The 13,290-nt window shown below is 42.5% G+C and overlaps 1 protein-coding gene across 1 annotated transcript in view; it reads left to right on the forward strand.

Annotated features, from left to right (window-relative positions):
• dip2a (disco-interacting protein 2 homolog A) overlaps positions 1 to 13,290 on the forward strand; it is a 72,259-nt gene that overhangs the window by 56,314 nt on the left and 2,655 nt on the right. Inside the window, exons 12-37 of the mRNA XM_020594671.1 lie at positions 2 to 131; positions 292 to 394; positions 862 to 926; positions 1,351 to 1,444; positions 1,969 to 2,088; positions 2,218 to 2,332; positions 2,935 to 3,074; positions 3,568 to 3,704; positions 3,936 to 4,016; positions 4,582 to 4,709; positions 4,824 to 4,938; positions 5,640 to 5,841; positions 6,012 to 6,112; positions 7,158 to 7,238; positions 7,435 to 7,552; positions 7,771 to 7,892; positions 8,082 to 8,193; positions 8,358 to 8,467; positions 8,821 to 8,951; positions 9,043 to 9,211; positions 9,583 to 9,753; positions 11,931 to 11,992; positions 12,072 to 12,129; positions 12,252 to 12,326; positions 12,759 to 12,933; positions 13,121 to 13,244. Of these exons, the coding sequence (XP_020450327.1) occupies positions 2 to 131; positions 292 to 394; positions 862 to 926; positions 1,351 to 1,444; positions 1,969 to 2,088; positions 2,218 to 2,332; positions 2,935 to 3,074; positions 3,568 to 3,704; positions 3,936 to 4,016; positions 4,582 to 4,709; positions 4,824 to 4,938; positions 5,640 to 5,841; positions 6,012 to 6,112; positions 7,158 to 7,238; positions 7,435 to 7,552; positions 7,771 to 7,892; positions 8,082 to 8,193; positions 8,358 to 8,467; positions 8,821 to 8,951; positions 9,043 to 9,211; positions 9,583 to 9,753; positions 11,931 to 11,992; positions 12,072 to 12,129; positions 12,252 to 12,326; positions 12,759 to 12,933; positions 13,121 to 13,244 (3,039 nt within the window). The remainder of the gene's footprint in view (position 1; positions 132 to 291; positions 395 to 861; positions 927 to 1,350; positions 1,445 to 1,968; positions 2,089 to 2,217; positions 2,333 to 2,934; positions 3,075 to 3,567; positions 3,705 to 3,935; positions 4,017 to 4,581; positions 4,710 to 4,823; positions 4,939 to 5,639; positions 5,842 to 6,011; positions 6,113 to 7,157; positions 7,239 to 7,434; positions 7,553 to 7,770; positions 7,893 to 8,081; positions 8,194 to 8,357; positions 8,468 to 8,820; positions 8,952 to 9,042; positions 9,212 to 9,582; positions 9,754 to 11,930; positions 11,993 to 12,071; positions 12,130 to 12,251; positions 12,327 to 12,758; positions 12,934 to 13,120; positions 13,245 to 13,290) is intronic.

Genomic DNA, 13,290 nt, shown 5'->3' on the forward strand with positions numbered 1-13,290 from the left:
ATTTCGTCCCCGTCTCTACAGGCTGGCCGCGGTTGCTGTGGTTTGTGACAGATGGAAAACATGTTGTGAAGCCTCCAAAAGACTGGCATCCTCCAATACGGGAAGCCAGTAACGACATAGCCTACATAGAGGTAAGTGCAGTTTCAGTAATGTTACCAGTAAACAAAGATAGATTTAGTACATTTTCATGTATATTTAATGTATTTTTCATTCTTTCTTTTTCCTTATAATTCATCATTCTTTTTTGGACAGAAATTGACTATTTTTTTTTTACATATTTCTTGCATCCAGTATAAAACTAGCAAGGAAGGAAGCACCATGGGGATCACAGTGTCCCATTCAGCCATGCTGGCTCACTGTCACGCTCTCACACAGGCCTGTGACTACACTGAAGGTGAGCAGGACACTATTAATATAATAATTAATACCATATTTTTCAAAAGTGCAGCTGTAAATAAACACAAAATGTTAAGGGTTTATGCTTCAGGTTAGATAATGCAGCACATTCACTGAACAAACCTATTTTATTATCTGTGATATAAACATTTTTCCTTCGCCTTGTGCACACATCTTATCTGTGTGTAGTTTGATAAATGCGGCAGCTCATTGGGTATGTTTCAGACCTGGGTCAGGTCTGCTTAAAAAAAAGGAAGGGAACTTGAGGTACCTTCTTTACTCCAGTGTCCTAGTTCTCCTCTGAATAACAATTAACTGCACTAGAAGCCCTTAGAGACACTTCGGGTCTCTGTCTGGAACTTGCGTACCTCGGTGCTGCACTCAGCCAGTACTCCTAGATTTAGGGCTTGCTCTTCATTCCAGATTTTCTTTTAACCATGATGAAATTTCCTTTTTGATTTACAGCTGAGGTCATAACCAACGTCCTGGACTTCAAAAGAGAAGCAGGATTATGGCACGGTGTTCTCGCGGTGAGTAATCTTAACCCCCCCGGTAAAGCTTACAGGATGGTTATATGACGAACAGATCTGTGCTCAGTTTTCTGATAAATTGCTTATTTATTTGACTGATTCCTTCGTGATGAGAGCTTCATCAATATGTTGATGCATTCAAAATAATGAAGCCCTGATGGGCAAAGTCATTATGTGTCACATCTCAATATCCAATTTCTTCGAAGACGTAGGCAACTTAGCTTTCGTGAACTAGTTTCAAATATACGTGGAATTTACTTGAAGTTCATCCCTAACCTGCTGTTATACTTTTAAATTCCTAAAATGATAAACCAGTAGCACAAACATACTTGTATTATACTGGTAAATGATCATGACTTGGCAGCTTGTTTTTTTAAGGACATAATGTAGATGTAATATAGACGCTTGTCTATGTTCATGGCAGAGCGTAATGAATCGGATGCATGTGATCAGCATTCCTTACTCCTTGATGAAAGTCAACCCCCTCTCCTGGATACAAAAGGTTCACACATATAAAGGTGAGGGCATTGTCATTTGTTTAGTATGGAAAATATTTCATTTTGTTATAGTGCATTTTATCATACTTAAAAAATAGCACACACGCATACTGAATAAATTTTCACAGCAAAGTACCTTGAGGAAAAAAGCATCGGAAACCTGCTAAACAGTGACAGTTTGTTTTTACTGACTGTATTAGACAAAGTTTGACTTTCATAAAGAGCCTGTTCATTGTAAATGTTTTTATTTTCACTGGACACTTGACAGGGGTGGACGGATTAACACAATAGTTTGCTGGACTCGTTCTAGCTCAGTTGTAATAGCTAGGTGGGGGTCAGGGACAGGACACCTGCATTGGTGAATAAAATATGACATTCCTGTCTGAGCTCCACTGAGTCGCCTGTTGGCAGCTGAGTCGGGCTGTACTGTGCCTTAGCTATCAGACCTTGTGATGTGTGATTGGCTAGTATAATGGGTGACAGAGGTGCTGATAGGATGATTTTGTTATTGATTATCTCTTTGTCTCTGTGTCCCTGGTACACAGCACGGGTAGCAGTGGTGAAGTCGAGGGACATGCATTGGTCTCTACTGGCCCAGAGAGACCAGAGAGACATCAGCCTGAGCTCACTGCGCATGCTGATTGTAGCCGACGGAGCAAATCCATGTGAGCCCACCTGCAGACTTATTAAACACCTCCAAAGCTGGAAGAGCTTATTGTTGATTTACTTTGTTTGTGTTTGCTTGTATATCTGTTTGGCTGGTTGTGTGTGTGTGTCTGTGTGTGTTACCGCAGGGTCGATATCCTCCTGCGATGCTTTCCTGAACGTGTTCCAGGCACGTGGGCTGCGACCTGAGGTGATCTGTCCATGTGCCAGCTCTTCAGAAGCCATGACTGTCGCCATCCGGAGGTGAGCTGCCGTTACTGCACATTATTAGAACAAAGCAACCTGCCACCACTGTGCATTGCTGTGCTGTTATATCACACTGTGTTCGCAGCACTAGCTGGATCCTGCAGAGAGAGGAGGAAGATGTTTCACACAGGGGACAGACTGCGGGATTTCACAGATTTCTGCCGATCATGAAGGACAGTGACAGACAGTCTAAAAACATATGCTTCAAATAGAGAAGCTGGATCTGTTTTTAAAATGTATTTTGTTTTCAGATATATGTGAGAGAATTTTGTACTAGAATCACAGACTCTGTGTCTCAGATTCATAGGGTCTCCATATTCTACAAAGATATCTCTCTCCTTGTCAGATGGTAGTCCTGCTCTAATGAGGATGATGTACCGAGGCAGCGGATGGCTCAGTCTGCCAATTAAAAAAACAGAGCTGCATTTCATGAACTAAGCCTAAGCATAACCATTCAAACTGTGAGCCGCATGTTTGGTTTGCCACGATGAGGAGGAAGTGACAGTGTTGGTTTTGGACAACAGTAGATGTCTATAACGTAGCATGTATGTCATGTTCTGTAGTAAAGAGCATAACTGTAAAATGTGTGTGTTCTGCAGACCTCCAGAAATGAATGTTCCTCCCCCAGGGAAGGCAGTGCTATCTATGGGTGGGTTGAGCCACAGTGTGATCCGTGTGGACACAGAGGAGAAACTCTCAGTTCTCACAGTGCAGGATGTGGGACAGGTCATGCCTGGAGGTACGGTGCACTGCTCTTTCACAGTCTGCTGCTCTTAATCAGAAACAATCCTAACAAAAAAAAGAAGGTGACATGCACTCTTTGTGTTTATACCAGAGCTTTTGTAGGATCTGGCTGAAAAGAACAACAAAATTCCAACTTCTCAGTGCTGTTTAATCAAGAGTCCTGCTGCTGTATGTGTTATGTGAAGACGGATGAACATGAAAATGTTTAGCAATAGTACTTCAGCTGCCTTCTCTTATTCTATGTGCACTACATCATGGCGTTTCCCCCTTCTTTGTAGCATATTACACAGATCCACACAGCACTTTGTCGACGGTAACAAAACAACTCAAATCAAAATCCAGTTAAACAATAAAATATTGGAAGTCATAAACGAATGAAGACTAAAACCAGACAAAAATAAGTAAACCAATTTAGACCTCTACAATACATGAAATGATGTTTCACTGCTTTGGTGTTGAATTCTCCTGTCATCATTGTGTGCCTCCAGCTGTGGTTTGTGTGGTGCGGGTGGAGGGGACACCTTATCTCTGTCAGACAGACGAGGTTGGAGAAATCTGTGTGAGCTCAGGGAGCACTGGTGTAGCTTACTACGGCCTTCCAGGCATGACCAAGAACATCTTTGAGGTTAGTCTTTTATTTCTGGAACTGTTCAGGTGTGACGAAGCATGTTGTTGACATGCAGTATATAAATGCTCGTGTAATAGTAACAATTCACTTTTTTCACCACACTGCTGTGTTTTAACTGCTGCAGGATAAAACCTTGTTTAAACAAATCTGGTATCTTATTATAGAGTTATTTTAAGTACAGGCGATGATCGATTTTTGTACTTTCTGTACACGTGTTTCCTGTTGCAGACCATCCCAGTGACATCATCTGGGGTTCCCATCAGTGACAGATCCTTCATCAGGACCTCTCTGCTGGGCTTTGTGGGACCGGTAGGTCCATTTATGTCCGGTCTTTAACCTTGCTATAGTCAGATGTTGTGTCTTACAGCTCTGAAATAGCTTAAATACGTCAAATCTCCTCAAATTCCCACTTGCAATTTTGTACAGAAGAGGATTAGGGCCATTGTTTTAAAAAAAATTCTGGCTTTTTTTTCTCAATTCTTTTTTCTAAAATGAAAAAAGGAGAAATTCTGAGCTTAAAGTCAGAACTCAATTGTTTTAATTCTCTTCCGTAGATTTTGTTACTTACATGATGTGTTTTTAACAGAGCAGTCAGATATTTGACATGTACTATATAACACTAACATCCTTGGTTTTGCTCAGTCTACCCTGTGGGATTTCAACAGCCTTCACAGAACTGAATTTATGGTTCCAGTTTAAAACACAATGAGAAAGGAAACATTTTTCTTTTTCTGACAGTTTGTAAGTCGTCAGTAATACTTTTGCGGTAGATTTCTAGTCTATCACCATCACACAGGCTAAACTGTACATTCTCCTGTAAATAGGGTAAATAACACTAACCATCTAAATGTATCTGCTTTGTATTTCTCACCAGGAGAGCCTTGTGTTTGTCGTGGGGAAGATGGATGGGCTGATGGTGGTCAGTGGGCGGAGACACAACGCTGATGACGTAGTTGCCACAGCACTGGCAGTGGAGCCTATGAAATTTGTTTATAGGGGGAGGTAAAGGCAGCCAGAAAAGCATTCAGAGTCTGTCTTACTCTGCTGAGAGCGTAACAAGACACCACCAACTGTGACTGAGTTACCGTCAGTGTTGTTTTGCGTCGTGTGTTTCAGGATAGCAGTGTTTTCTGTGCCTGTGCTTCATGATGAGAGGATCGTTGTTGTGGCAGAGCAGAGGCCGGACGCCTCTGAAGAAGACAGCTTCCAGTGGATGAGCCGTGTCCTTCAGGTGCTGACTGGGCTCAGTCTTTTCCACTATCTATAGCAACTGAAGGACTACACTTGTGGTTTTGCGTGTTTTTATTTTTAGTAAGGGCAACTCTGGTGTACTTGCTGTACAGTAGATACTCCTGACTGTTTTCTACAACATGTCATAAGGTTACAGATTTTCTACCTTTCAGGAAAACTCCAGTTTGAGTATATGTCAGTTTATTATAAAACCACCTTGCAGAAGTGTTCAGAATTCTCTGAGGTAATTTTTTTCCAGTGGATAAAGGCAACCAGTGTGCTGCCTCTGTTTTCTGTCCACGTTGCCTTGTTGTTAAATGCTGATACAGTTAAAATTAAGGCTTTGAAATCTTTCTTTGGTGATATGTTCAAGGACATTGTGGCATATAAAAGCTTACAACCAACTGCTAACAAGCCATTATATAGTTTGTTGGAGTAGGATTTTAACAGTTAAGTATGCCCTAATTATTTCTGACTATACAGTATGTTGCTAGATAATCAAATCAACAGAATAAAGAACTGAAGCTTCAAGAAAGGTAGGAAACGCCAAGTAGCTGAAGAATACGAAATCGGTCGGACCATACCGACTTTGTCATCAAAAAGTGAAGTATTTGTGGTTTGTAGTTAATCCGGACAAAAAAGGCACCTTTGCTAATCTCTGGTTTTTGTCTGTTTGTGCATCTGTTCCTTTTTTGTTCCCAGGCCATTGACAGCATCCACCAGGTCGGGGTGTACTGCCTAGCCCTGGTGCCTGCCAACACGCTTCCTAAGGCTCCTCTGGGCGGCATCCATATATCTGAGACAAAGCAGCGCTTCCTGGAGGGTGCCTTGCACCCCTGCAACGTCCTCATGTGCCCTCACACATGTGTCACCAACCTGCCAAAGCCAAGACAAAAACAGCCAGGTAGCCCACAAGATGTCCCAGCATGGATCAGGTTCAGAAGCAAATGCAGCATGAAGACTTGTTTGTTTGTTCATTTTTTTTCCTGCTGGGTTTATTTTTATGTTGATGTAAATGCTGGTGTTAACTATAACATGTAATGTATGATGACATTGTTTGGTTATGTTGGACAGAGGTAGGTCCTGCTTCTATGATAGTGGGCAACCTGGTGGCAGGCAAGAGGATAGCACAGGCCTGTGGCAGAGACGTGGCACAGCTGGAGGACAATGACCAGGCACGTATAGTAGAACCATCCTCATTTCATCCCTCAGCATATGACCAGAGTGGAATGCTTCTCACTCACTGAGCTGTTTGCCCGCCCCGCTCCCTCGCTTAAAGTCACACCAGGCCGCTCCGTTCATTATCGCTCAGCCCTCAACTCAGATTGGGTCCCACTACACTCAAATCACACCCGCTCACTCCAAAAAAAGGGTATTTCACTTTTAGCTTACACCGTAGCCTTACATCCTAAACAAATAAAGAACAACCACTACTTTTTGTAACAAAGTAATAGTTCACTCTCCGCTGCTCCTGTGAAGAGTCGCCACAGCGAATCGTCACACTGACGACTCGCATGGTGAAGTCTGGCACGTGTTTTACGCCGGATGCCCTTCATGACGCAACCCTGAATCGAACCCGGGGCACAGCGGCGAGAGCGCTGAATCCTAGCCACTAGTCCATCAGGGAATATAGCACAAAGTAATATGTAAAATTCAACAAATCAATGGGCCTAATTAAATAAATGATATACAGTACACCTGTATGACCTTTTTAAAGTACTTTAGGAATTCCATTATTGGGCTCGCAATGGCAGATTTGTGACCGAAAAGTGTTAGATGACTGTGCAAGACAGATGCATTCTGGATCGAGCTTGGGCATGCTTCAGACTGGTGGTGTGAGCGGTACATAAGGAGACACTCCCTCCTTTTTCAAAAAGCCGTTCTGTCCAAAATCCCCAGCTACCGCTCACTCGCGTTCCACTCCCCTCGTGTGCTCTGTTTCACCCACACATACAGTGCAGACACGGGTAAAGATCCATAAATGATTGAATGGAATCAGAACTACATGAAGTGTGCGTGACACCACCAGACAGCATTTTGACTTTCTTGTTCTGTGGCTCAGACTGTCAGAATGAGCACTGGATTGGTGCAGTTCGGTCCCATCCTGTGCTCCATCATATCTGTCCTTTATCAATAACATCCATTTGCATAACGAGTTATCATGGGCTCAATGACTTTGACTCCTCTGTAGTAAAACCTGTTTCTTTGTCTCTTGTATAGTTCCTCTACATACAGGATGTGCTACAATGGAGAGCTCAGGCCACTCCAGATCATCCGCTGTTCCTTGTTCTCAATGCTAAGGTACTGCCTCTTTGTTCATAATTTGTTTGCCAGGTTCTGACTTAACAAGGGTGATACAGATAACACTTCCTATCCTGTTAAATAAAACTTTGTCTTGCAATGGCAATATGTTGTGGTATAGGACATTTCCTGGATATTCAGTCGTGAAACTGTTTGTAGGTAAAACTGTTAGAAACAAAATGTGTGTTCTTATCAGGGCACAGTGGCCAGCACAGCCTCCTGCCTGCAGCTGCACAAACGGGCAGAGCGGGTGGCTGCAGCCTTGATGGGAAGACTAAACACTGGCGACCATGTAGCACTTGTCTACCCACCAGGTAAGAGGTCCTGTTGCTGCTGTGCTACTTGTCCCTTCAGTATTGTCTTTTACTATCCTTGTCTTTAGTCTTAGTTCTATCTGTTAATCACACACCAACAGAAATCAGAGGCTTTAAGTAAAGTTCTTCATATTGTCAAGCTTATTCTACTGTTACTCTATTGGAACAAGATGTGGAATAAAGTTAAAGCCCTGTTAAATGTTAACATTTATGTGCAGGAATTGACCTGATTGCCACCTTCTATGGTTGCCTGTATGCTGGCTGTCTGCCGGTCACTGTCAGACCCCCGCATCCCCAGAACCTGGCCACCACCCTGCCCACCGTCAAGATGATTGTTGAGGTAATGCAAAGTCCACTGACGTGCATCAGAATACTAATTAAACCCGGTGAATGTAAACAGTTAAAATGAATTACACATGTACAGAGTCAGCGCTGCACTCTGTTAGGATGCTTTTCTTTCTAACAGCTAATTGTGTGAACAGTTAAAGAAATATACATGTAGTAATATTGTAGTGTCTGTGTGTTAAAGGTCAGTAAGTCGGTGTGTATCCTGACTACACAAGCAATAATGAAGCTGTTGAAATCCAAAGAGGCTGCTGCTGCAGTGGACATCAAGAGCTGGCCCATGGTGTTGGACACAGGTGCGCACACACACACACACACACACACACACACACTAAGGTCTTTAGTTTATACCGTCTTGTTAACACAGTAATGTAGGTTTTTAAATACTGACAGGAAACGTGTGTGATATCTGTACCAGCTTTAAAAACTCCTCCTCTGTTTCTTCTTTTTTGTCCTCCAGATGACCTCCCCAGGAAGAAGAGTCCCCAGATGTACAAACCCCCGACCCCAGAGATGTTAGCTTACCTGGACTTCAGTGTGTCCACAACAGGCATCCTAGCAGGGGTCAAAGTATGTTGAAGGGCCACAACAGGGTGCAGTCTTTATGCTGGGATGTTAGCAGTATTTCTTAATTTGCACAACTTTAATATTGTTATATTTTACAGTTTGTTCTCATGAATAAAACAATGATATGGTTCCTGTCAGTATAAGCAAAATAGAAAGTAGATGTTTAAATTAGGTAAATGTATAAGCCTGTGGCCTCCAGTTGGTGGTCAGGAAGTGTGCAACAGTCAGATTTTATAAGAAGGTTCTCAAACTTGTCAGCAAATGAACTGATTCAGTAAGTGATTGAAGATGTGAGTTGTTTTAAGGGTGAATTTGACTCCAGGACCTTGTTCTCTGTGTTCTGTCATCTCCTCTAGATGTCTCACTCTGCCACCAGTGCCTTGTGTCGCTCCATTAAGCTGCAGTGTGAGCTCTACCCTTCTCGGCAGATTGCCATCTGTCTCGACCCCTACTGCGGCCTTGGCTTTGCTCTCTGGTGCCTGTGCAGGTAAACCATAGTAAAACCAGAAGTACTATCACTAGAGTTTAAGAGCCTGTGTGAGTGGAGCTGACTGTTTTGACGTTTGTCTTTGTTTCAGCGTGTACTCGGGCCACCAGTCCATCCTGGTTCCTCCTCTGGAGCTAGAGACAAATGTGTCTCTGTGGCTTGCTGCGGTCAGCCAGTACAAAGTGCGCGTCACCTTCTGCTCGTATTCGGTCATGGAGATGTGCACTAAGGGCCTAGGTTCACAGACAGAAGCGCTGCGGGTCAGTTTCTCTTCAGTTGTTGAATGGTGTCACAACAAACTGTGGCATTTACTTCCACTGAACTGAAGTGTGCTTCTTTTACCTGTGGTGCAGTGATTATGGACACTTCACTCCTCTGTGCCTGAGTGCTGATTACTGTCTGGAACACATGAGAGTGGGACTTCTTACAAATCATGTCTGTGGTTTAATGAGTAAAGTCTAGCTAATAAAAAGAGTTATAACAATATGAAAACCATTAGATGTCTCTCATCAGCTCCTAGTTTCATATTGAGAATGTCACATTATCACTTTAACTGTACTTTTCTCCCAATTTGCACTTATATTTTTGTTTGTGTTGACACGACTTCTTTTTTTCTTTTTTCCACTTCCAGTTACGAAACGTGAACTTGTCTTGTGTGCGTACATGCATGGTGGTGGCAGAGGAGAGGCCCCGAATAACACTCACACAGTCCTTCTCAAAGATCTTCAAAGACCTGGGCCTCTCCCCACGTGCTGTCAGCACCACCTTTGGCTGCAGGGTGAATGTGGCCATCTGTTTGCAGGTAGGAATACTGGTGATGATGTAAAAGGCAGATGGAATATTTCACCGCTATGTAATAGAGGTGAGAAGGGGACAGTGGACATTTATATGACACCTGTCAGTTCCAGAAGAGTTGAGTGTTTTTTGCATGGAGTCAAGAAACTGACAAAAGCCACTAAAGATTTCAATGAGTCAAAATTATAATTGAATCCATCATTAGTAATACCGTTACCAAAATGGTGTGCAAAAAGAAACATTTAGCTTTGTAACCTTAATCGCAAAGTTGTTGGGAACAAAAATGTTTTTGTACTGAATGTCTTTTACTAGCTAATTTTAATTTTCAGCACCACACACCAGAACCGAAGTCATTTTAGCTGGTAGAAATGAGCCAGTAAAAAAAACATAGCTTTATTTTATTAACTGATTTGAAGTAAAGGGGGGAAGCAGAGGCTCTTTTTCTGTCAACTAATCTGAAGTTAAAGGAATAAAGTATAAAACAGGTTTCATTTTACCAGTGTTGTAGTACTTGAGTCCAGGGCTCAGGACTCATCACTCAACTTGGACTTGAGCACTGATGAATCGGACTTGGACTCAGATACGAGTATTGACTGCACTCGGACTTGGAAGTTGGAGAGGAGGACTGAAACTTTTATTTTTTTTTCCTGTAACAGGCAACAATAGTTTGGCATAAGATATTACTATACAACTTGTTCACTCACATCCTGCCGTACAACTCTGACTCGGGTAACAGGGACTTGACTCAGACTTCACTCGGACTTGAGGTTTAGTAACTCGTCTACAACGCTGCATTTTATATTTTGTTTTATTTGCTGTTATAATTAGATAGAATTATTTGTTAACTTTGGCTTTTGTCAGTTTTCAGGCTCCATAGATGTTTGATATTTGCACTGGGTTGTCACTCGTTCTGACTTTGACCCTTCAGTGTTTGGTTTTAATGCTTTTTCCAATCCCTTGTGAATTTTTTTTTTTTTTTTGTGCTTGCTGTGTGCATGTGTGTCCACATATATAAATGCATACATATATATCTATCCTTATTTATCTGTCCTGCCCTGTCCTGTCAGCCCAACAGGTTAGGGAAACTGGCTGAGCAGGTACTGTGGCATAAGAGTGGCCATTTGCTCAATAGGCTGCCACTGGTTTTGTGTGTGTGTGTGTGTGTGTGTGGCTGTTCCTGTGTGTTTGTTGTTTATCTTGCATGATATTTGAACATGCTTAACCTTAATTCAGTGATTTCTCCCTTGGTGTCCTTTTTCTATGACAGGCTTTGGCATCATGTTATTGCAGTTCATTAAACCCTGAACTAGCAGATGTGATGCATTGATTTTGGGGAGAGTTCTAAATTGAGTAGTGGTATCTTAAATTCTTGAATTGACATGCTGTTCCGGTTCAGGAAGGAAAATGTTTGATAGTAGTGACCAATGCAGTCTTAATTATGCTAATCAGACTGCTTTGGCTTTATGGCAAAACTAATCTCTGGATTGAGTCTATATGTTTTCCAAGAACGCTTTGTTGCTGAAACCTGTGCTTGGCTTGATGTGCTGCCCTGCGCCCCCCTCCCCGGCTCATTAAATTGAATCAGCCTGCTCTGTGTTTGGCTTTGACCTCACAGACAACTATACAGTGACTTCTTGTTAGCTTGTGCTCTGGCTATACACTGGCAAAAGGGCCGTGGAAAACATATTATGCTGTGCCTAGTATTACAGCAGTGATGATGACAAATCACAGAGTACAAGGACTCAGTATCTGACAACCACAATTAGTACATAGTTCAGATAGAAATCAGCTGCACAGAAGAGCTGCAGACATTCAGTCCAAAGCACGTCAGGAATTTCTAAACTTCAGATCATTTGCCATTTCTTGTAGGCCTCTAATAATTGGCACTGCAGCTTTTCACAGCCTTGTTATAGTTGTATAAAAACAGACTAAAAGCATTAGAGCAGGTGAATTTAACTGTGCAGGTAGTTACGCTGTCTGTGGCTACATGGCTGAGTTTGGCCAGTCCTGCAAGTCCTAACTATTGTAGCCTGGCTGGTTGGCTTCTGGCATCTCCCCTGCTTTGTCAGCAGTTTTATCTATCTCAGTTTTACCTTCCCTCCATTCAGGCAACATGCATCATTTGTTCATGTCAGGGCAATACGAGGTACATTACTGACTGATGTGATGTTTGTTTTTCTCCAGGGCACAGCTGGACCAGACCCCACCACTGTTTATGTGGACATGAGAGCTCTACGACATGATAGGTAGGGGGCGCCACTGTCACCACTGTCTTCCATTCTAATTTCATTACGAATGTAGATGTTTTATTTGCATCTTCTTCAGGGTTCGCCTAGTCGAAAGAGGGTCACCACATAGCTTGCCTCTGATGGAGTCTGGGAAGGTACAGTCTGATGCAAACATGCATTAAAACATTAATTACTGTGACTTCATAATGCAAAAGGGCTGCTCTTAATCTTCTTAGGCTGTTTTGTTCATTTGATATATGGGTGTCTGTTGTTATAGATCCTTCCAGGAGTCAAAGTAATCATTGCCAACACAGAGACTAAAGGACCCCTAGGAGACTCCCATCTAGGAGAGGTAAGGCACAGTGTGATTGGAGAAGCTTTTTAGAGCAGCTTCGTTTGAGCCTCACCTGGTTATGACCCACAGTCAGTGTGTTTAATTCTTCAGTAAAGGCAGATGCTAAGGTGGGGGTTGGGGGGTGATTAGTCCAGTACAACACCACCTTTAACTATGACCTCAATAATAAACATATAATTGGATTTATACATTTGACAATTTCAACAAAAACTAAAACATTTTGAGCTTCATAAACACAGATGTTAAGGTGGAAGTGTGCATACAACTGTACAGGTGTGTGACTATTAAAGTGGCTGGGCAGTGTATTTGAGCTTGGAAGTCGTAGTTACTTTAAAAGATCTGAAGCTTTCACCATAAGAGTGGTGCTTGTGTGTCATCATCTGTGTAACAGTTACCAGTTGCCATTGTGTGTGTGTGTGTGTGTGGCAGATCTGGGTGAGCAGTCCTCACAATGCCACAGGGTACTACACAGTTTATGGGGAGGAGGCACTCCATGCTGACCACTTCAACACTAAGCTTAGCTTTGGTGACACCCAGACTGTCTGGGCGAGAACGGGCTACCTGGGCTTCCTGCGGCGCACTGAGCTGACCGATGCCAGCGGAGGTGAGAACTAGTGCTCATGCTAAATTACACTCATTGCTTTTGGTGTAGCTGCACTCACTTTTATTTATCTTTTTCACCACAGAAAACTAAAGATATTTTCTACCTTTGTTTTTCTGCCTAACATCACCTATCTTTCTTTACCATATTAAAAACTGATAGATCTGTGAAAATTATGTGTGTGTCTTAGAGCGTCATGATGCCCTCTATGTGGTGGGCTCTCTTGATGAGACTCTGGAGCTGAGGGGAATGAGGTATCACCCAACTGACATCGAAACCTCTGTTATCCGTTCTCACAAGAGCATAGCTGAATGGTGAGAAATTGACATCACTTACAACCTATTACTTTATCACTCTTCA

Source organism: Monopterus albus, unplaced genomic scaffold (assembly GCF_001952655.1).
Source record: "Monopterus albus unplaced genomic scaffold, M_albus_1.0 scaffold24.1, whole genome shotgun sequence".
Classification (NCBI taxonomy): Eukaryota; Metazoa; Chordata; class Actinopteri; order Synbranchiformes; family Synbranchidae; genus Monopterus; species Monopterus albus.